A 24,625-nucleotide genomic window follows, 5' to 3' on the forward strand; every position below is an offset into this window, starting at 1 on the left:
TCATTTAGATCTTTCTAGAGACAGATTGATGTTTTAGAGACACATCTGTCGGTTATTCTTTCCTTTCTTAATAGCGCCATTCTTCCCTGCCATAACGTACTAACAAAATTCAGAAATTAACACTAATGGAAAGCCGGCCGGAGTGGCCGTGCGCTACTAGGCGCTACAGTCTGGAACCGAGCGACCGCTACGGTCGCAGGTTCGAATCCTGCCTCGGGCATGGATGCGTGTGCTCTCCTTAGGTTAGTTAGGTTTAATTAGTTCTAAGTTCTAGGCGACTGATGACCTCAGAAGTTAAGTCGCATAGTGCTCAGAGCCATTTGAACCACTAATGGAAACTCGCAATAAAGAGGTAAAAGAAGAAAACAGGTACAGTTATTTCCCCCTACATTACAACTGTTAACGGACCGAAGAGAAAGGTCGATGCTATGGATGCTGAAAATCGTTCATAACACACCCGGCAGTGTGTTTTATGAGTAGACTACTGCTTATCAGCATATGTTATCTTTGGCGGAAAAGGACTTCCACTGAATAAGTTCATAGTAGGCTTGATTTGTTTTAATTTGACCAAAAATCCATTAGACAGTTATTTGATTGTCCGTCTTGATCTCTTTAATTCTTCAAAAAGACCGGTTTCGGTTCAGCAACAACAATCCTCAGAGCTGATTGTGTCGGTTACGTGAGTAATTTGTCCAAATCATCACCAAAATCTACATCACAAGGATAAAGAAGAACTGTTTACAACTAGTGGCAAAATTATGTCAATTTTTACAGACTATCCATCTCTACAGTGTTAAAGCTGTGTTCTGAACGAAATAAATGCAGAAACGCAAGCATAAGGCGGGGTTATAAAATTTGTGTCCCCATTTGGAACCGATGTAGGGAAGTAAGAGTAAAAACAAGAGAGGAAGATTTAGATGTAAGTGTTATTGATGACAACATCAAGTTGAGAAGGTAATCAATCAGCCTTGTCCATTTCAAAGGAATCTACCGGCATTTACCTTAGGCGTTTTCGGGAGACCACAGAAAATCCAGCCGGATGGCCAGACCGGGTTTTGAATCGTCGTCTTCCATAATACGAGTTCCAATCTCTTACCACTGTTCTCATTGCTCGATAGGAAGAATCAGTCTTACGTCCTTCCGTTGTGTGATCATTAGAGGCTGGATGTTGATGTAGACTGTGTCGTAGTTATTATATACAGAACCTGTAACCACCAATTTTGCTCTTGTACGCGGGCTGACCGACAGAGACTGAGACTGAGACTTGCGTGATAGTTTTCACTCTGTCCCATGAATATTTAAAAAGAGCGGGTTTTGTGTATAATGACCATAGGCGGCAGCACTCTCGTATGGGTGAGTTGGTAGTAATGCTCTGCTCTTTGCATTACGCATACCAAACAATGGAAATGACGTGAGAGGACCAGTGCGGCGCAATAAAATTGTGTTCGTTTAAACCATACAGCCACTGGAACTTACAAGAAGCTGCAGCAACCTGACGGTGAAGATGCACTATCTGAGGCATCAGTGTTTAGGTGGTCCAAGGACTTCAAAGACGGCCTACTTGTATGTGTTAAGCAGGGTGGGCCTGGTTTTTTACTTATGCTGTGACTGAATTCAACATCAACACACCTGGTGTACGTAACCTCACCGAAGTGTTGAGAATTTCATATGGCAGCGTCTTTACTATTATGCGTGATCATCACCTTATGACTCATGTTAGTGCCCGGTTGGGTGCCACGTCTGTTGACTCGACAAAAGGCTTTGCGAATGTAGATAAGCCGTGAGGTACTGCGTCTCTTTGTCGATGAGGGGATGTGTTTCTGGAATCGATTATCACCGGTGATGAGTCATGGCTGCATCATTATCATCCTGAAGGAAAACGAGCCAGCACAGTGTGGAAATCGCCAGGTTCTCCAACATAAAAAAGGCGAAAGTTTTTCCATCTGCAGGGAAAGTGATGGTGATCACATTTTTTGACTGTCATGCAATGATTTACCAGCATGCAGATAGTTTCTCACTACTGATGCAGCAGATTGCACCTCAGTATTGGCTAAACTGAGGAAACAAGTTGCAGGGAAACGACCAAAACTTTTCCCGAATGGGTGGCTACTTCATCATGACAATGCGTGGCATCACGTTCTATATAAAGTCATTCTGTTTCTGGTTCAGTTGAACATACCTGTGTTCCATATGCGACTCATAGCTCCAGTCTTGCACCTTGCGATTTTTTCTTATGCCCATCACTAAAAGCAAAGCTTTGGGACCTTTGATCTGAGAACTCCGAAGCAGTGCTCGAGAAAAATGAGGACCTGACAAAGAATGGCTTGCATCATGTGTTCGAAGATTGGTAAGAACCCTATAAAAAGTGCAGTCACGTGGGAGGTGAGTACTCTAAAAAAATCGAGAACATTGAAACTGAGTAATGAACATCTGCGGGAAAAAAATCAGTCACATTCTTTTTTGATCAGCGCTCATATTCGAGTAGTTAAACACATAGAAAATCTGTTTATTTTGGCTGTTATGTCTGTGACGCTGTACTTTAAGTGGCGTCCACTATAGACAGATCGGAACAAAGAGGAGGAACGCACGCTTTGCAAACAGCAGATGAGGCCGGGAGGGTGCTATATATAGCCCAAGGGCGGTGCAGCAGGCGGCGGCCGCTATATGCGGCTGGAGCCTCCGTTTCCTCAAGTCTTCCACGGTTAGGCGGGGACGGCCGGTATTCTAGGACAACAAAGGAACTGGCACTCGCGTGATTCACGCGGTATAAACACACGGGCGAGGAGCAGACCGTAAGCTAGGCGTTTCACTGCGGCGATAACGTCAGACGCAGATGTCAAATACACGCAGCTTTTAAAGTATACAGTAGCTTCCATCTACGCTGTGAAACAGAACTGAAGGATCACGTTTTCGAAACTTTGCAGTTCCCACACATAGGGACGCTTAAGTCTGAAATTTGACTCAAAGGTGTGCACACGTTCCTCTGTAATGATACAAAAGCACAACGCTCCGCGACGGCACCTCGGGATCGCCGGAACTTCAAACAGCAGCTGAGTAGACCATGTGACGTGTAAGGCGGGTTATTGATGTCACATTGGCACCAAATTTCGCCGCAATTCTGTCCAGTGCCACTGTGGACTTGTCACACGATGGGAAAGTCGTCACATCCCCTGTCACTCATTTCTCCTTCCCCCCTCCCTCCCCTTCTTTTGGCACCTCTGCGATGGAGGTCGGAACCGATAAGCCCAGTGTTGAAGTCAACGCGGCTCTCTCATTGGTGGCCGAGAAAAACATTCCAGACACACTGCTGCTCAGAATCAGCACGAAAAGGCCTCAGGGTGTGGTATAAAGGAGGTCAATTAAACCATCCCTTTACCTGGGGCTTTGTTCCCTCACATTTCGCGGCCGAAAACGACAGTTCGCAGTGCGATGGGTAACAGGAAGACGTTCTTGACAACTTCGTGGAGGTATGTACCGTCTATGCAACTAACTGAAGACAGTTTGTTTGGTTGCCATACGCGTTACGCTTCTTTTATTTGGGAAGCATCGTCAGCGGCCTGTAATACATGTTTCCTTTTATAGATACAATTAACGTATTATGTGGTAGATATAATATGCTGCTGTATTACATTTTGTTGTGTCTTTCTCTTGTTTTTAGGTTAAAATCAACTTTTGTGGCACAAAGGTCGTAATGTGCTCTTATTGTTCGGTGTTACTATTTCCAGCTCTGTTATGTGTGTCCTCCTGGACATGTATTCGTTAGTTTCTACTCTCCAGCTGCCGATTTCTGGCGTTCTTTCACTCAGATTTGTCACAACGCATATATCACTTGCAATTTCCATTTTTGTGGTCAACATATGTGTGTTTTCGGTGTGCAGTGTTGCCAACTGTTGTGTGTTTGTCTGTGTTTTGTTTGTGTTGTGTTTTGGTTTGATATTTTTCTTTTGTTGTGTCTTTGTGTATTTCCTGTGTGTAATTGTGTAATTCTTTCCTGAGAGGGTGAATTTTTTTATATTAGGGTGTGTGTGTATTTTTCTATATGTGTATGTATGGCCGGCCTGAGTGGCCGAGCGGTTCTAGGCGCTTCAGTTTCGAACCGCGTGTCCGCTACGGTCGCAGGTTCGAATCCTGCCTCGGGCATGGACGTGTGTGATGTCCTTAGGTAGTTAGGTTTAAGTAGTTCTGAGTTCTAGGGGATTGATGACCTCAGAAGTTAAGTCCCATAGTGCTCAGAGCCATTTGAACCATTTGTGTGTGTATGCGTGTGTGTTTATGTGTGCGCGTGTGTGAGGGGAGGAGAGAGAGAGAGAGAGAGAGAGAGAGAGAGAGAGAGAGAGAAAGGTAGAAGGATATTCCTTATTTATTTATCCTGGTTACATTTCGGTTTGTTATTGTTTTGGTGGCTAGCATGATCAGAGAGTTAGTGCTTATATGGATTTGGTCGCTGAGTACCTTCTTTTCCATTGCAATGGCTCTTTGTATGTGAAAGTTTTCTCAGGAGCTTTTTGTTGTGATTATTCACAACGTTTGACACTGCTGACACCCTCGGACGTTTCAACGCTTCTCTGAGGACGCTGTGGCGCTGGAGCAGGAGGAGGAGATTAGTCTTTAATGTCCCGTCGACAGCAAGGTCATTAGAGACGGAGCAATCTCGGATTAGGGGAGGAGGGGGAAGGAAATCGGCCAAGCCCTTTCAAAAGAACCATCCTGGCATTTATCTGAAGCGATTTAGAGAAAACGGGAAACCTAAATGTGAACGGCCGGACGCGTGTTTGAACCATCGTCCTCCCGAATGCACTTTGGCGCTGCATCCGCATTAAACGTGATCTGACCCATTTGGAGCATCCTTAGCATAAGCACCCTTGGCTACTTCGGATCACCTTCAAATTTCGTCGAATGGTTTTTAACGGTCCCTCATGGTTACAGCCAGTACATTAGAGCAAACATTTCGTCATGCTGCGCACCAAACGATCGTGTTCGATGGGGATGCAGCCCAACAGTCTCCTTAGAGAAGGTCTAAAAAGCCCGGGGATGTTACCAGTGTCCAAGGTTGTGCAGAACGTCTTCATGTTACTCATCGCTCTGCGAACTGTCGTTTTCGATGGCGAAATGTGTGGGTATCAGCGGCCAAGGGAAAGGGATGGTTTCATTGACGCCCATTATGCCACCCCCTAAGGCGGGTTTGAGCCGGTTCTCAGCTACGGTGTGTCTGGAATGTTTTCCCTGGCAACACATAAGAAAATGGAGTGATTTCAACGTTGGGGTGTATCGGTTCTGACTTCCATTGCAGAGGCCTTACAAGAGGGGGTGAAATGTGGGTAAGACGACCTTCCTATCGTTTGGAAGAATTTTGGTGAAGTTTGGTGCCAAAGTGACATCATTAACCCACCTTACGCGTCGCAAGTACTCCTGAGCTACAGCCTTTTTTCTGCGCATTTGTCGACATCTTGGTGTACGAAGTGTTGTCGAGGCCGAGGGTGACGTTGCAGGGCCCCACGCATTTGCACCATTACGGAGGAAAGCTGTACACACCTTAGAGCCAATTTTCAAACTAAAGCGTCACACTGGGTGAGAATTATGGGGTTTCGAAAAAGCGCTCCTGTAATTCTGCTGCGCAATGCAGTATTGGACGAAGTGTTAGAGAAGCATACTAAGTATTTACTGGGTAGATAGACCATAAAATAGCGCTATTAGGGAGAAAAGACGAAAAGAAAAGACCACGGAAATTTTTATGAGTACGAGGCACTTCATAGGTATTTGCTTTAGATTCACACCTTTTATTGGTCATTTACAATAATAGCTCAACCGTTCAAGATTTCTAATGCTTCTATATGCGGACGCCCGAACAAGTATGGCAGTGGAAGGGAAGAGATTTTCTTTTTTCTTCCCTCCAGCTTCCGACTGTGGTAAATTAATGTAAATGTTTCAGCAAAGATCTCCCCTCGATTACACGAGAACTGAACGCAAAGATTTTCATCCCCGTCCAGGTCGACGGTGTACTGTAATTCAGCGATCGAGCATAAATTTCCAGACAGTGTTAACTGGGCACTGGAAGAAGTAGAGGCTGGTACAGACGAAGAGTCGAATGCAGAGCACGTTGCATGTAATATGTGTGCATGGCTGGAGGATATGAGCACAGAATCGGAAGACGTGAGACAGCCACTCAAACGAGCCGAAATACAGATGAATAGCAAACAAGAAAGGTTCGTTGAGAACAGTAGGAGCCGGTCAACATCATTCATTGAATCTATTTATTCGTTCAAATGACGATTGTTACCGTTAGTGATTGAAACGTGCTGGTTGAGTTTCTTTCGCTCTTATCAAGAGAGGAATGTATCGCTCCCGTAGGGGTCGCGATGACAATATTAGGTTAGTTTCAGCGCACACAGAGGCGGTTAAGCACTCATTCTTCCCGAGCTCCATGCGTAAATGGAACGGGAAGATGCTCTAATAACTGGCGCAACAGAAGATGTCCTGCGCCACACACTTCACAGTGATTTGTATAGTATAATTGTAGTTGTATAAGGTCTGTAGAAAAAGAACGTGCTATGGAAGAAGTATGTGGGAAACCCTTGCTAAAAACTGGCAGAAACTGGTGGGTCATCTCATTAGACCAAGGAACAGTTATCTCAGCTCAAGGAGAAGCAGAAGCACTAGAAGGCAAAGACTGTAGGGTAAGACAAAGCTTATATATTTTTCAAGGGTTTTCAGAGAATGTTGGTTGTAGTACATAGCATCTAAGCAGGAGAAAGGCTGCTAACTAAAAAAAAATAATAAAAAATGGATGAGTGAATTGAGTTTACCATATAATAGTGTGAGATCAGATTTAACTCCCACGTCTTAGCTCTAGGTTCTTGACTGCATCTATGATTTGCTAATCATTGTGCAGCCGGCAGAGTCGCAAACGATACTTTTTATTGTGTCAAAGACAACCAATAATCTGTGTGAAAATTACATCACCATGCAAGAATCTTTTGGAATGAATGAAGAAGTAGCCAGTTATGAGATGTTGCGATGCAGAGAAACAGTTGGTGGTGTTGACGTGCACTGTTGCAAGTGCCTCTACACATATACACGCATCTGCGTTGATTCAAACAGTCTGCCGACAGTTCCCCGGCGGATTGCAGGCCAGGTTGCTCCCGTCCGGCTTCAACAGCTGGGTGTCGGACGTCCACAACAGACAAGTATCCGTCTGCCGAATTCCGAGACACGTTTAGTGAATCGCACGTGGAGAACTGAGAAGTTGACGTATCTGTCGCGGAGAGATATCTGGAAAATTTCTCGTGTCAGAAGGACAAGTATTTCTGCTAAATTTGTCAAATAGCACCACTCAACAAGCAACCGTGAAAGATTGTTGATTAAATTCATATAACCGCGTGTACTGATCAAAGTGGCGTAGGTTTAAAGACACTGCACTCTTGTAGGCGTTTTCAGCAATTTCCCAAAATTACTTCAGGCGAAGATAATGTTTATCGTTTTCATGACATTTAGGTGATTAAAGACAGAACTCTAAAAGTCAGATACGCTACGACAAGAAAAGAGATTAGCCACGATCTTACAGAAGGACCCATTCTAACATTCAGTTAAAGTGACAAAGAGAAAACACGGAGAAACTAAATTCTCCAGAATAGACTCCGTAAAGCCTCGCAAAGTCACGCTATAATTTTCATACTTACAAAATAATACACTCTGAGTTCAGTACATCTATATTACTAAACCTGTGAACTGAGTTATGCTGCCAGTTGCAGGGTGCCACTCTAACGGCAAGAAAAATTTGGTTTTCAGTATTTTATACAGTTACTGGTAAAAGTTAAACATTAAAAAAAATGGTTTAAATGGCTCTGAGCACTAGGAGACTTAACTGCTGTAGTCATTTAAAATAGTCATAATCTACTCACTAAGAACTATCATCTTACGTTAAAGGTTTATCACACTAAGTCAATTATTACATCGCAGCGCGTCAGCAATCGTTGGTTGATATATTAAAAAACTACAAACCCGCCTCGATTGCGAATCGCAATCGAGGCGGGTTTGTACTCTTTTTAATCAATTATTACAGCTAGAAACTGTGTATATGTTTTGAGACAGCGCAATTCAAAAATGGTTCAAATGGCTCTGAGCACTATGGGACTTAACTGCTGAGGTCAGCAGTCCCCTAGAACTTAGAACTACTTAAACCTAACTAACCTAAGGACATCACAAACATCCATGCCAGAGGCAGGATTCGAACCTGCGACCGTAGCGGTCGCGCGGTTCCAGACCGAAGCGCCTAGAACCGCTCGGCCACCAACGGCTGGCCGCGACGTTTCGACGAGTTTACTTGCCTGAAGATGACGGGTAGGAAACTCGTCGAAACGTCGAGACAACGCTACTCGGCTAACAGAAAACCCGAGAAAATTTCATCAAGAGAGAGACTGCATCCCCGTTTAAACCTTACAGCGCTATTGCTGCAGCTCACCTCTAGGGTAGATGGGCTCTCCGTCGTCGAGGTCGGCCATGAGCTGCTCGCGGCGCTCGGCGAGGCTCCACGCCTTGTCGGCGGACGGCTTGCGCAGCTGCGGCGGCGCCGCCGCGTCCCCGTCCTCCACGGCCAGGTCCGACGGCGCCGGCGACGGCTGCGAGGCGGCGTCTTCCGGCACGACGACGTACTCGGGCAGCGAGGCGTCACCGGCGCGCAGCGTTGACGAGAGGACGACGTCCAGCGGCGCCTCCGGTCCCGGCTCTGAGTCTGTCTGGGCGGGCGCCAGAGGCGCGCCCACCAGCAGAACCAGCAGCAGATGCACGTAGCAGGCGGCCATGCTATCAGCAGTAGCAACAGCGGCAGCAGTGAGCGACTAGCCGGGCGCCGGGCCGCGCGCTGCCTATATAGCGCCAGACGCCTCCCACCGCTTCGCTCTCTCCCAGCTGCCACCGCTGCCGCTGCGGCGGTCACGTCTCCGGCGCGTGCCTGCGCCGCTTCCTCCCTTCCCACCAACCGCCCGTATGCAGCTGCGCTCCGACACTCCCCTCTCCCCATCTCTCTCTGTCTGTCTCCGCTCCTCTCTCTCTGTTCCCGGCCTTCCCCTGCGAGCGAGGACGAGCCCCAGTGAAGGAACTCAGCTGTTGTCACGAGATAATTTCGATCTATCATTTTTTTCTTTAAAAAAAAAAGAGGCACGATTTCAGAGCAAACGTCACTGCCATCTAACGATTAGCGTCTATAGTCACTATAGCCGCATTCACGAACGAAGGCGGAGAAGCCGGCCGTTTTGGCCTAGCGGTTCTAGGCGCTTCAGTCCGGAACCGCGCTGCTGCTACGGTCGCAGGTTCGAATCCTGCCTCGGGCATGGGTGTGTGTGATGTCCTTAGGTTAGTTATGTTTAAGCAGTTCTAAGTCTAGGGGACTGATGACCTCAGATGTTAAGTCCCATAGTGCTCAGAACCATTTGCACCATTTGAAGGCGGAGAATTTACGCTCGTCTGGTTCATTCCCCGACAGCTCACGGGTCCGAGTGCATTGCTATACTCTTTTCTTCGTAAATACGCGTGTCCACTAGCAAGTAAACTTCCACAAGTCGCTTCTAGAAGTCACTCCTGCAGGTTCTGTGACATGGAACTATCCCTAGCAACTCGAATTACTCAAGTATCGCCAACCTCCAGAAATACAGTAGGTTCCGCAAGTTAGAGACAACAGTTTCTTGCAATTCACGCAACTGCCGAACTTGCCAGTTTGTTAACGCAGAAGCTTCGTGTTCTCTGTAACGGTACGAAAATGGCAGTGTCGAAAAGCAGCTGACGAGTGTCAGCCATTAAGTGCGATATGAATTTATCTATTTCTTCTTTCCACCAAGACAACGGCTTCGCCGCAGTGGATACACCGGTTCCCGTGAGATCACCGAAGTTAAGCGCTGTCGGGCTTGGCCGGCACTTGGATGGGTGACCATCAAGGCCACCATGGACTGTTGCCATTTTTCGTGGTGCACTCAGTCTCGTGGTGCCAATTGAGGAGCTACTCGACCGAATAGTAGCGGCTTCGGTCAAGAATACCATCATAACGACTGGGAGAGTGGTGTGCTGTCCCCACGCCGCTCCTATCCGCATTCTCCACTGAGGATGACACGGCGGTCGGATGGTCCCGGTAGGCCACTCGTGGTCTGACGACGGAGTGCTTCTTTCCACCAAGAGGGAAATTACAAAAACGACACAGACAGTCTTTAAACGTTAGCATGAAGACACAAAAATAAATTCGTGACAAAAAATAAAAACCTCTACAGCCACCCTTATGATATTTTTTTTTGTCGCTACCAGTTTCGACGCTTCATTGCGTCATCTTCAGGCTATTTTGATGCGGTACAGGTTGATCCGATCCCCATGTATAACCCATCAGTTGCCAGCATTACTGGATTCGCAGATAATGTGTCAGCGCTCCTACCATCAACTGTGTAGTTGACAGTTGATGGTTGGAGTGCTGGCAACTGATGGGTTATGCATGGGGATCGCATCAACCTGTACCGCATCAAAACAGCCTGAAGATGACGCAATGACGCGTCGAAATTCGTAGCGACAAAATAAAATAAAACCATAAAGACGGCTGTAGGTGTTTTTACGTTTTGTCACGATAGTAAACGGCCGTCGTCCCAGAGACGTTCTGCTAAAAGGATGGAAAGAAATAAAAATAAATGGATTATACACACTAAGACAAAAAGAACTACGCACGGCGAAGGAATTAGCCGAATGGGATAGATGTGACGTACATGCAAAGACAAACAAATCATTACATTTTCAGAAAAATTGGATCATTTTTTCAACTGAAAGAGCTTCGAAAAACGAGCAGCTCAGTAACGCTTTGGAACACCGTTGGCCCTTACGCAAGTAGTAATTCGACTTGGCATTGATTGACAGAGTTGTTGGATACCCTCCAGAGGGATATTGTGCCAAATTCTGTCCATTTGGCGCTTTAGACCGTCAACATCTCGAGCTAGTTGGAGGGCCTTGTTCATAACGTATCAAACGTTCTCAGTGGGGTGAGACCTGGCCAAGATAGGGCTTGTCAAGTAGAAATTCTTGCCGTGTGTGGACGGGCGTTATCTTGCTGAAATGTAAGCGCAGGATGGCTTGCCATGAAGGGCAACAAAACAAGAGCAAAATGTCGTCGACGTACCGCTGTGCCATTATGGTGCCGAGTATGACAACCAAACGGGTCCTGCGACGACATAAAATGGCACTTCAGACAATCTCTCCTGGTTGTAGGGCTGTATGGCGGGCCCCACCGCTGACCGGGGTGTCTCAGACGCGTCTTCGCTGGTCATTGGGGCTCAGATCGAAGCGGGATTCATCATTGAAGACAATTCTACTCAAGTCAATGAGATTCCAGGCCGAAGACGTGGCTGGGGACACCCTAGACAGTGGTGCGATACCAACCTGACTGACGGTCGCCGTACGGCCCTACAACCTGGAGTGATGGTCTCATCTCATAGTAGGAGCTCTTTGGGTGTCATCCGCGGTACCCTTACGGCACAGCGGTACGTCGATGGTATTTCATGCCCAGTTTTGTTGCCTTCCATGGCAAGCCATTCTGCTTGTCTTCGTGCTTGCCGAAGCTGCAGGTCCGAGAAGGTCGCCGAATCTCTTCCCAACTGAGAACGCCGGCCGAGCGCTTTTAGGCGCTTCAGTCCGAAACCGTGCTGCTGCTAAGGTCGCAGGTTCGAATCCTGCCTCAGGCACTGATGTGTGTGATGTCATTAGGTTAGTTAGGTTTAAGTAGTTCTAAGTGTAGGGGACTGATGACCTCAGATGTTAAGTCCCATAGTGCTTAGAGCCATTTTGAACCCAACTGAGAACGTTTGAAATACACTACTGCCCATTAAAATTGCTACACCACGGAGATGACGTGCTACAGACACGAAATTTCACTGACAGGAAGAAGATGCTGTGATATGCAAATGATTAGCTTTTCAGAGCATTCACACGAGGGTGGCGCTGGTGGCGACACCTACAACGTGCTGACATGAGGAACGTTTCCAACCGATTTCTCATACACAAACAGCAGCTGGCCGGCGTTGCCTGGAGAAACGTTGTTGTGATGCCTCGTGTAAGGAGGAGAAATGCGTACGATCACGTTTCCGACTTTGATAAAGGTCGGATTGTAGCCTATCGCGTTTTCGGTTTATGGTATCGCGACATTGCTGCTCGCGTTGGTCGAGATTCAATGACTGTTAGCAGAATATGGAATCGGTGGGTTCAGGAGGGTAATACGGAACGCCGTGCTGGATCCCAACGGCCTCGTATCACCAGCAGTCGAGATGACAGCCATCTTATCCGCATGGCTGTAACGGATCGTGCAGCCACGTCTCCATCCCTGAGTCAACAGATGGGGACATTTGCAAGACAACATCCATCTTCACGAACAGTCTGACGACGTTTGCAGCAGCAGGGACTATCAGCTCGGAGACCATTGCTGCTGTTACCCTTGACGCTGCATCAAAGACACGAGCGCCTGCGATGGTGTACTCAACGACGAACCTGGGTGCACGAATGGCAAAATGTCGTTTTTTTTGGATAAATCCAGGTTCTGTTTACAGCATCATGATGGTCGCATCCGTGTTTGGCGACATCGCGGTGAACGCACATTGGAAGTGTATATTCGTCATCGCCATACTGGCGTATCACTCGGCGTGATGGAATGGGGTGCCATTGGTAACACGTCTCACCTCTTTTTCGGATTGACGGCACTTGAACGGTGGACGTTACATTACAGATGTTTTACGACCCGTGGCTCTACCCTTCATTCGATCCCTACGAAACCCGACATTTCAGCAGGATAATGCACGACCGCATGTTGCAGGTCCTGTAGGGGCCTTTCTGGATACAGAAAATGTTCGACTGCTGCCCTGGCCAGCACATTCCCCAGATCTCTCACCAACTGAAAACATCTGATCAACGGTGGCCGAGCAATTGCCTCGTCACAATACGCCAGTCACTACTCTCGATGAACTGTGGTATCGTGTTGTAGCTGCATGGGCAGCTGTACCTGTACACGCCATCCAAGCTCTGTTTGACTCAATGCCCAGGCGTATCAAGGCCGTTATTACGGCCAGAGGTGGTTGTTCTGGGTACTGATTTCTCAGGATCTATGTACCCAAATTGCGTGAAAATGTAATCACATGTCAGTTCCAGTATACTATATTTGTCCAATGAATACCCGTTTATCATCTGCATTTCTTCTTGGTGTAGCAATTTGAGTGGCCAGTAGTGTATTATGAACAAGGCCCTCCAACCAGCTCGAGTTGTTGACGGTCTAACGCGCTAACTGTACAGAATCTGGTAGCATATCCCTCAGGAGGACATCCAACACCTCTATCAATCAATGCTAAGCCGAATAACTGCTTGCATAAGAGGCGGAGGTGGACTAAAGCGTTACTGAGTTGCTCATTTTGTGAAGATCTTTCTGTTGAATAAATCATCGAATTTTTCTTAAAGTGTAATCGTTTGTCTGTGTGTACATGTACAACACATCTATCGATTCCCATCTCATTCTAATAATTCCTTCGTGGTGCCTCGCTTTTCTTTGTCTTAAAGTGAATTTGTAATAAAAGGAATTACTTGTCCTTATTGTGATAAGTTTTATGTTGGTCAGTCAGGTTGAGACGTAGCAAGTACATTGGTTGAATGTGAACGCAGTTGGAGGTTGAAGAATTATGATTCTAAATTTGCTGAACATGTACAGAATGAGAACCACAGCTACCAGCTACAATCCCAACGTCTCCGTTTGGTAAACAAAGGCCAAAATCTCAACCTCTTACAAGCCCTGGAAATTAACAAAACATCTTGCTACAGTCCTGATTTAATATTAAATGAACATCCCAGCTCAATATTTCCTTTTTTCCAATCTTCGCTTAGTCATCAAAGTTTTTCAATACTTCCCATGCTTTATATTCCTTTCCATCCCTCCATATCCTGTGTTTATTTATTTCATTGTGATTCGCTATGTACTCCATATATTAAGTTGTTACAATTGGCAATTATTTACTCTGTTTCTGTTCAAATGGTTCAAATGGCTCCGAGCACTATGGGACTTAACATCTGAGGTTATGAGTCCCCTAGAACTTAGAACTACTTAAACCTCACTAACCTAAGGACATCACACACATCCATGCCCGAGGCAGGATTCGAACCTGTGACCGTAGCGGTCGGGCGGTTCCAGACTGAAGCGCCTAGAACCGCTCGGCGACACAGGCCAGCTCTGTTTCTGTGTCACTTCCCGTACGTATTACCACTTCAAGCCCTTCTTCAGTACTCTTGTCGCATACTAATTTTATTTTATTCGGATTCTTAATTTAAGTTATTATAAATGCACTGTTTTCAGAGTTTTGTGTTCAAGTTCTTCAACGTTTGCTCCCTTTATATTATTTACTGTCCAACTTATAACTTTTTAATTGCATTATTACTCACGGTCAAAGATGACTTCGACAGGGGATCACAAACTGATTCCACATTTCTAGATTTTCGCAATACTTTTGATACTGTTCCTCACAAGTGACTTCTATTTAAATTGCATGCCTCTGGAGAATTGTCTTCATTACGTAACCGGATTTTTGATTACCTGTCAGATAGGTCACAGTTCGTAGAAACTGACGGAAAGTCATTGAGTAAAACGGAACTGACGTCTTGCGTTCCCCAAGGAAGTGTTATAGGCTCTCTGCTGTTCCTAGTCTGTATAAATGATTTAGGTAGCAATCTGAGGAGCTGTATCAGACTTTTTGCAGATGATGCTGTCATTTACCGTCCAGTAAAGTCAAAATGAGAACAAAATCAATTCAAAATGGACTCAACGTAGTAACTGTATGGTGTGAAAAGTGGCAATTGATCATAAATAATGAAAGTGTGAGGCCATCCTACTGAGTACTAAAGTAATCCGTTAAATTTCAGTTACACGATAAATCACACAAATCCAAAGGCTGTCAATTCAGCTTGGTATTACAATTACGAACAACTTGTACTCGGACGATCACATGGATAAAGTTATGGGAAAGACGAACGAGACTACACTACATTTCAATTTTTTTTTGTACATGGCTGCACGTTCAGAGACCGTGAATAGTTAAAACTAAAAGAAAACAGCCCTCGGTCACTAATTTTTAACGAATTAACCGTGTTTCAACACTGCTAGGAGTGTCTTCCTCAGAATTTAAACTAAAGAATGGTCTATAACATGGTCACAGAACTGTGACTAAAAACGTATGACACAAATTATAAGTACGGAATTATCGTGAAAGACTGGCAGTACTTACATGTCATTTATAAAATAACAAATATGCCAAAAGGGCATTGGTCAGAAAGATATTTAAGATAAAAACAACTGTGATGGCGGGCCACTAAGTGTTCTACTTGCGTGGTGCAGGTTGCAAACGGACTGTCAAATATCCTGTATATGCGATTCATAAAATCGATGAACAGCAGCAAGCAGTATAACCTCAGATTCCATTTATTACAATTTTTAAGCACAATCAAATAATACACACTGAAAAACTCCGTAATACTTTTGACAGGGTGTCAGACGGAAAATAAGCTATAAGAGAGAACGAACATCAGAAAAACCTATCGGAAACACAGGATATTTAGTCAACGTGAGGCATGTGTAATGTTAAACTATATTGTCGAGATTTCACCGTACAACGAAATACTGAAACTACAGTCTCTTAACTCCTTCCATAACAGAATTCGAGAAATACAGTTGCTAAGCGAAAATGTCATCCTGGTGCATTTATGAGGAGCTGATTCCTATACCAGCTAACTAATTCCCACGTAAACATCTTAGACCGCACAGCACTTTTCACAAAATGGTCAGATGTAACACGGTGATTGGCAATAATAGTAAAGATTTTCAATGATTTACAGGTCTCATTGTATCATTCACACTGGAGTAACAACAAAATAAGTGACGCATATGGAGGGTCTATTTCCGATGGATTCACATCTGGTGTAGGTGTCAGGCGCCCAATCAACCGCTGAGCGTGCAGAGCGGGTATTTGTTTAGATTACAGTTGAAGTTACGATGAACGAAATATAGCCATTTGCTTATTTCGTTGTTCATTAGTTCGAAATATGCAGCGAAGATGTTGTCAGTGTGCCCCTAACTGGTTGTGAGTGGGGCACGGTGTACATGCTCACAAGTAGACAGGCCACATTACACACATTACTTGGAGTAGCATAAATGAGTACAGTGCAATATCCAAATGAGCTGACGTTGAATAAGTGAAAAACACAAAAAGAACTTCTGAATGTAGTACGCTCTATTATTGTCTGATTTTTGTACTTTTTTATAGTTTTGTTAATCGATGACACTTCTTACTTAGGAGTCTGCGATGAATCACAAGCATTGACTAATGTCTAATATCTATGTGCGGAGAGCCACAAGCTGGGTTGTTGTCCAGAATTAACACTTATAAACTCTACGATAGTTTGATACTAAGTCTGAAGGTCGGAGTCCTCAGAGGTCACCATCTGTGAGGCGAGGGCTCGGGATTGATCGACTGGCATTTCAGGAGGACAGTGCTGATGAAGACGGGGTTCTCAGAGACAGAGTTCTCAGAGGCCAACGATTGGTGGGGCGAAGGCTCGTAGTATACCGGTTGGCTGCTCTACAAGACGTTGCAGGCGAAGTGGTCCTGGATCGGTGGCTGGACTGCGGTTTCGTTCAGCTTCTGAGTCCGACAGGTTCGGTGGCTGGGGCTGAATTGTGTGACTGATGCTGTGTGTCGGCATAAGTACTGTAGCAGCTGAGGAACACTTCATGGTCCATTTGCGGGCACATGGCCTGGCAGATGCAAGTAGCGCCGTGATTGTCACGCCGCCTACTAATGATGGAAACGCCGCTTGTTGGCGTCACAGGCGCTGATGATTGCAGTGGCGCTTACCATAGTTTCCTATGACAACACAGTACCCTTCCCCAGCGGAAAGACGAGTAACCATTTTGGCTGCTTTCAGCCTGGCTGAGTTGGCAATGCGTTCTTCCACCTCCGCCGGCGGGAGTGGCCGAGCGGTGCTAGGCGCTTCAATCTGCAACCGCGCGACCGCTACGGTCGCAGGTTCGAATCCTGCCTCGGGCATGGATGTGCGAGATGTCCTCAGGTTAGTTAGGTTTAAGTAGTTCTAAGTTCTAGGGGACTGGTGACCTCAGAAGTTAAGTCCCATAGTGTTCAGAGCCATTTGAACCTTTTTTTTCCTTCCCCCCCCCCCCCCTCCCTCTCCTCCACCAGGAAAAATGGGCGATCAATGTGACGGCATTGGGACTTGGCATAGTCGATGGTGGCCATAGAGGCCGACGTCTTCAGGCCCTGGTTATCAATCGCCAAGAGGGTGGGAGTTGCAAACGCTTGCAGCGTATCGACTGGCAGCTGCAATCTGATGAATGCGGCGCTACTGCACAGGGGCCGCACCTGTGCGAAGCCAAAAAAATCTACATCTGAAACAGAAATTATGTTGGAACGGCTGTCATCGAGCCAGACAACACGGGACCAAAATATATAATCCAGGTCCCTCCTGATGAGGAAGGATGGCCAGTCATCCAGGAGAATGGTGAGTGACGATTTGTCGCTTGCAGATGAACACGGTCGGTGCTCGGCGGACGGGGAGTGACCTGTGGCGGCAATAGTGTTGTGACCCAGAAGATGTGCTTGAGAAGCGTAAAGGACTGGAATAAAAACCTGGAGAGATTAAAGAACGTTGCGGAATGTGTGGCTTGAGCTGGAATGCGATAATGGAACGGACTGGGATTAACTTGCGCTGGAGCATGAGAATGGACGCCAGGGCAAAGCCGGTCTTGAGTGGTGCCAGGTCAGAGCCAGCAAGGCATTGGGCCTATAATGATATACTATGGGAAGACATGCCGAGGATGAGGAAAGCAAGGACAGTGATAAGATAGGACACTGGAGGAAGTGACGAAGCCAGTACATCATACAGCACCCAGACATGTAGAGAGTATGAAGTGCCACATGACGCTCATGAGGAGGGGTGTCCACGGCTGCATCTTATTGGTGAGCGCATGAAGTGACAGAAGCTGCGTTGGGCCGGCATGAGGAAGACAGTATCTGGGGGAGGGGAAAACTGAGGCGGTAGAACCGACTGCTGAGTGCTGGCAATAAGAGTCCTGGCAAGTTCTGGCCATGCGATGTGTGAATATGAAACAATTCGTGGGGGCAGTGGCCACGTGTACTGGAAAAGGAAAGCGCTCTGCCATGGGAGGCTGAGGAAAATATTTGTGCACAGAAGTGCTGTGACAAGAAGGTTCAGTGATGGATATCATCTGAGAGTTCCTGTGTGTGGAAGCACGGGTCCAAGCATTCGGCTGGCTTGTCACAACTGGGAAACTTGGAAGTGCCGCCTGGAGTCCTGCCAGCCTGTTGGGGTATTGTGGTATGCAGCAGGTAAATGTGCTAGTATGACGATGCCAGAGAGTTTCTTAAGGACGAGTTCTTGCGGTTGTTGCACGTGTTGCAATAATAATAATACTTGGTTGCTCACATCTATGGAGACAGTGGTCATACTGAAATGATAATTACTCGTTAATATACCAGGTTTATGAAAACACGTCTGACGAGCTGTCTAGGATGGGAGCTGTGAGAAATTGTGAATGAACTGCGTGTAACTCTTGGAAAATGTTAACCTCATCGATAATGTTTGAGACAAAATATATCAAACTTTTATCCTCATCACCAATTTCTGTTGTGACAGGGGAACCGTGCACATAGAGAGGACAAGCTCACAAGTAGACAGCTCACACCATACGCTTTATTAGGAATAGAATAAATAAATACATTGCAATAGCCACATGGACAGCCACTAAATACGTCTTTGAAATACACAAAAAGAACTTCTGAATGTAATACGCATTTACTTCCGTCTGATAGTTTTTTAATCGATGATACTTCTTAATGAGGTGTTCGTGATGAATCACAATCACTGACTAATATCTAATATCTACATACGGACAGATCACAGGCTTGAGTGTTGTCCAGAATTAACAGTTGTAAAGTCTGTGATGGTTTGGTACCAAGTTTGAAGGTTGGAGTCCTCAGAGGTTCCCGTCAATGAGGTGAAGTCTCGGCGTTGATCGGCTGGCATTTCAGGAGGAAGGTGCTGATGAAGACGGCGAGCAAGCGTGAGGCTGGAGTCCTTAGAAGCCAACGATTGGTGAGGCGAAGGTTCGTAGCATACTAATTGGTTGTTCTGGGAGACGGCGTAGGCGAAGTGGTCCAGGATCGGCGGTTGAACTGCGTCTTTGCTCGTCTGCTGAGTCAGAAAAGTTTGGTTGCTGATGTGTGTTCGCATAAGACTGTGGTGGCCGGGGAATGCGGCACGGTCTACAAGTGGGCAGGCGACACGGCGAATGCCACTGTTGTCGTGCTTCCTACTGGCGAAGAAAACGCCACAAGTTGGCGATGCAGGCTGCCATAGTTTCCCACGAAATAACTCGTTGCTGCTGTTCTCGTAGATGGTTGTGTTTGGTTCTCAGTGACGAGGCGTGCTGTTGCTGTTGCCATCCGGTTTGTTGCGTTCGTTCCTTGACGACGCAGCGGCAGTAGGACTGCAATTCGGCAACCGCAGGAACGGCCTGTATTGCTACTTGACTGTGTGTCCAGATACACCACAACTGTTTAAAGAGCTCGATGTAAGTGGTTCTACAGTGGACACTCTACATAGATCAGCCAGAACATTATGATCACCTACCTATTAGCCGGCGTGTCCACCTCTGGCACGGATAACAGCGGTGACGCCTCGTAGCATGGACGCAATGAGGCCTTGGTAGGTGACTGGAGGAAGTTGACACCACATTTGCACACACAAGTCACCTAATTCCCGTAAATACCGGAGAGGGGGGAGATGAGCTCTGACGCCACGGTCAATCACATCCCAGATGTGTTCGATCGGGCTCAGATCTGGCGAGTTGGGGGGTCAGTAGATCAATTGGAATTGACCATTGTATTCCTCGAACCACTCCATCACACATCCTGCCTTGTGACATGGTGCATTATCTTGCTGCAAAATGCCTTTTTCGTCGGGAAAGGAGATCGTTATGAAGGGATGTATGTTGTATGCGACCAGTGTACGAAACTCCTCGGCCGTCATGGTGCCTGTACTGGATTCACGGACGCCCACGTGAATGTTCCTGAGAGCATAATCGAGTCGCCTCGAGCTTGTCTCCGTCCCGCACTACAGGTGTTAAGAAGCTGTTCCCCCGGAAGACGGTGGATTCGCGCCCTCCCATCGACATGATGAAGAAGGATGCAACGCTCTGCCACTGCGCCAACGTCCAGTGCCTAAAGCCATGTGCCCATTTCAGTTGTAGCTGCCGATGTCGTGGTGTTAACACTGGCACATGCATGGGTAGTCGGCTGCGGAGGCCCATCGTTAGGAGTGTTCGGTGCACTGTGTATTCAGACACACTTGTACTCTGTCCAACATTAAAGTGTGATGTTCGTTCCGCCACAGTTCGCCGCCTATCCTGTTTTACCTGTCTGCCCAGTCTACGACGTCCGACATCTGTAATGGGAGCTGGCTGCAGCTCCACAACGTCTGCCGGCCGGAATGGCCGAGTGGTTCTAGGCGCTTCAGTCTGGAACCGCGCGACCGCTACGGTCGCAGGTTGGAATCCTGCCTCGGGCATGGATGTGTGTGATGTCCTTAGGTTAGTTAGGTTTACGTAGTTCTAAGTTCTAGGGGACTGATGACCTCAGCTGTTAAGTCCCATAGTGCTCAGAGCCATTTGAACCATTTTGAACCCACAACGTCTGGACGTGATTTCAGCTTCCGAAATCCTTGTGCCGAGTCTCTGGGCCATCACAATAGATCGAAACTCAGGTAGACCACGTACCTTCCCCATTCTATACACGGACAGCACGCTCACTGGTACTACATGAACATAGCGTGTGTCTGACTAGCAGTCATTCCTCGCCAGGTGACGCTGCTATCGCCTGAAAGGGTTTATATCGATTGTAAGTTAGTAGTCATTTTGTTCTGACTGATTAGTGTATATTAACTGTATCACGCGCTCCTGTGCACCAAAAATTTTCTTCCTAAATGAAGAGTTGTCCCAGAATACGATGCTGTAAGACAGTACATCTGCAATGCACTTTACGTTGCCTGGTGGGGGTTACTTCGTGTACCATTGCGACTTCCTCACTCTCCTGTTTCAATAGCGAATGGTGCATGGGAAGAAAAGCTTTTGCTAAGCTCCCGTGCGAGAGCGATCTCCCTAATTATATCTTCACGGCCTTTTCGCGAGATAAACGGTATATCTGGTTGATTCTTCAAACTACGCTCTAGGAATTTTAAGTGAGCCACGCAGTGATGCACAACGCTTCTCTCGTAGCGTCCACCACTGCAGTTCGATGAGAATTTCCGTGACACTGTTGTACTGACAAAATGAACCCGTGACAACGGGGTCTGATCTTCTTTGGGTGTTCTCATGTCCTTTGCCCTACTTGGTAAGTGTCCCTCTCAGCTTTCTATCGAATGAGGACTGTGTAAGCGACCTTCTTCGTGGGTGGCCTATATTTCCTAACAAGTCTTCCAATGAATCTGCCGTTTCTACTGTTAGTTTTATGCTATTGTTTCGCTCTAAATAACAATGTATGCATACTAGCTACTATTCTTCAACCGTTTAATCAAACAATAATGGGTCTTTCCACCGGTCTATGTGCAATACGTTACATTTACATTGAGGCTCAGCTGCCAATCCTTCCGTCCCGTCACCCACATGAGACACCTTTATGTCAATTATGTCAACGTAAATGTCATATTGTTCTAGAGCAGTCGTTGGCAGAATCGAGGATTTCGAGTATTTTGTTCTCGAGACCAGGAAGTGACGAATTTCAGACGTCGTCGAGAGATAATTTTGTTCTAACGCTTTTTTCCTGAAAGGAGTCATGAATTCCAGTGCAGTCGTCGAAGTGGTGCAGAGATTAGCATCTGTAGTTGCTATAGCTGAATTTACGACAAATGCGAAGAATTTAGGCTCGTATGACGCATCTAAATGTTTCTGTAGGCAGATGTTTATAGGCTTTAAGCTACGTTTAGCGGAAATTTCCAAAGAACGCATTGTGGTCTTTCGCCGTTATTCAAAAGAATGCTGGTAAAGCCTGATGTTGGATAATCAACTTGATATTTGACTTTGGTTCCGCGCTTGGAACTAACTTTGCTGATAGGAAAGGAGGGTGTAGTTTGATTAAATTCGAATCTTTTTTTCTTATTAGCACTACATGCTTTCGAAGGAGAATAGACACTCCGTGAATCACTTCCATGGGATCTCTTGTTACCACTGCGAATCAGTGACTTATCCATGGAAAGGGCGGAACATGTATCACTTTATTTTAAGCCCGGTTGACTGCTTCCACTGAACACACGCTAGAATTCACCTCCTTGTTATTTCACTTCCTTTGAGCTGACTCCGGCAGCATTCATTACGTGTCCTGTTTCAGAGCTCACGCCAATCTGCGTGAGCTTAACGCGTGCCTTTCGGCTACTTCCGAGTGGCGTGGCTGTCTTGCTACGCCACAACACAATCAGCCTCACAATCTGATTTACCGATTACCCGATCGTCCTGTAGTCAAGCGAAGCGGGGTTTTTTTAGTTATGCAGTAGTTTGCAGTCCACCAGCCTGCTCGTTGGTCGACGTGCACAAACAAAAGGGCTTTGTTCGCTGTTGGCATGTCCTAAAGTAAGTCGAAGCTTATACTGAAGCTTCCTCCATGACGTCGTCAGAGAGTATCAGAGAAGTTAGTGCAACCACATCATGTCCTGATTGCGGTCCAAGCCATCAACGGCATCCCTGCCCGTTCCCTGACGCCACGTTTTGCAAGTCAAAAATCAGAGCGTCTAGCAAGTGTCTCCCTTGCATGGTGAACGGTACTAACAGCCACCAACGTGCTGCGCGCTGCGTTGCCGGTGCCGATAGCAACAACAGACGGGATGCGGAACTCACGCTGCAGCTGGAAATTAATCGAGCAATTCCAGAATTCTTGTTGGACACCTGCGCAGCCATGTGTCTGATTATATTGAGGTGACTAAAGTCATGGGATAGCGATTTACACATATACGTATGGCGATAATATCGCGTACGCTTGGTATAAGAGGACTGTGCATTGGCGGAGCTATCATTTGGAGTCAGGTGATTCATGTGAAAAGGTTTCCAACGTATTTATGGCCACACGACGGCAATTTACAGATTTTGAGTGCAGAATGGTAGTTGGAGCCAGACGCATGGGATATTCAGTTTCGGAAACCTTAAGGGAATTCAGTACCCCGATAACCACAGTGTCAAGAGTGTGCCAAGAATACCAAATTTCAGGCATTACCTCTCAACACGGACAATTCAGTGGCTGACGGCCTTCAGTTAACGAGTGTAGAGTTGTCAGTGCTAACAGACAAACAACACTGCGGTCAAATAACAGTAGATATCAATGAAGGGCCTACGCGAAAGCATGCGTTACGACACTGATGCGAAATTTGTCAAAAAATTGGTTCAAATGGCTCTGAGCACTATGGGACTTAACTTCTGAGGTCATCAGTCCCCTAGAACTTAGAACTATTTGAACCTAACTAACCTAAGGACATCACACACATCCATGTCCGAGGCAGGATTCGAACCTGCGACCGTAGCGTCGCGCGGTTCCAGACTGTAGCGCCTAGAACCGCTCGGCCAGAGCATTAGAAGCTCCGGTACAATATTAGGAGGTATCCCATGACTTTCACCTCTGCCTAATGTGGACAAGTACCTTTGCTGTTCCTTCGGTGCTTTTGAAGAGGAATAAGCTATGTACTGACACTGCGTTTCACATTACGCCTTCCTTCATCCATAACAACACTAAACAACACTACACTGTACAAATACTGGTGACGGTTATCCACACGACACAGATACAGACTTCATAACAGATCGAAGGAAGGTAACAGCAGACCACCTCCACAAGGACTTTCGCCGGTCGAAAATTAGGGATTCCCGTAACTGTTCCCAACGTTAGTTTCCTGAGTGTGGGACAAACTCCAGCTGTGTTTGGCACTGCACACAGTCTGTGGAACGCAATGGACGCAAAAAGGTGCACAAAGATGCTTGATAAAAAGTAGCACAGTCTGTAGCATCACAAACAATTGTGGTGTAACCTCATGTCCGTTACAAAAATAGAGAGGTTAAAATTTAATCATCCACCGTAATTGTGGGCACTAGACTTGGAGCACTAGCTCTGACTGCACGAAAATGAGGAAAGTATTGTTGGAAGTACCACCCAGACATTCATCTGAAACGCTTTAGGGAAACCTGAACCGGAATAGACGGACGGGATTTTAACCTCACTCCTCCCGAATTCGAATCCAGACCATTTCACTACGTCGCTGAGTTGACTACTAGAGTTTTATCAATTGTTCCAACAAGAGCCCGTACCGAGCAACTGAGCGTCTCTCCTGCAGAGTCTTCCACTGGAGTTTATCTATCATCTCCGTAACGCTTTCGCCATTATTAAATGATCCTGTAACGAAGCGCGCTGCTGTCCGTTGGATCTTATCTTTTCTATCAACTCTATCTGGTACTGAACCCACCCTGGTGAGCAGTATTCAAGCAGTGGGCGAACAAGTGTACTGTAACCTACTTCCT

The 24,625-nt window shown here is 46.4% G+C and overlaps 1 protein-coding gene and 1 non-coding gene across 2 annotated transcripts in view; one reads left to right on the forward strand and one right to left on the reverse strand.

Moving 5' to 3' along the window:
- LOC124796270 overlaps positions 1–8,889 on the reverse strand; it is a 41,851-nt gene extending 32,962 nt beyond the window's left edge. The window contains exon 1 of the mRNA XM_047260383.1: positions 8,459–8,889. Coding sequence (XP_047116339.1) covers positions 8,459–8,798 — 340 coding nt within the window. The 5' untranslated portion in view covers positions 8,799–8,889. The remainder of the gene's footprint in view (positions 1–8,458) is intronic.
- On the forward strand, positions 4,057–4,140 carry Trnar-ucg. The gene has a single exon. It is a non-coding gene; the product is annotated as a tRNA-Arg (tRNA).
- Positions 8,890–24,625: the final 15,736 nt, after the last annotated feature.

Source organism: Schistocerca piceifrons, chromosome 4 (assembly GCF_021461385.2).
Source record: "Schistocerca piceifrons isolate TAMUIC-IGC-003096 chromosome 4, iqSchPice1.1, whole genome shotgun sequence".
NCBI classification, from domain to species: Eukaryota; Metazoa; Arthropoda; class Insecta; order Orthoptera; family Acrididae; genus Schistocerca; species Schistocerca piceifrons.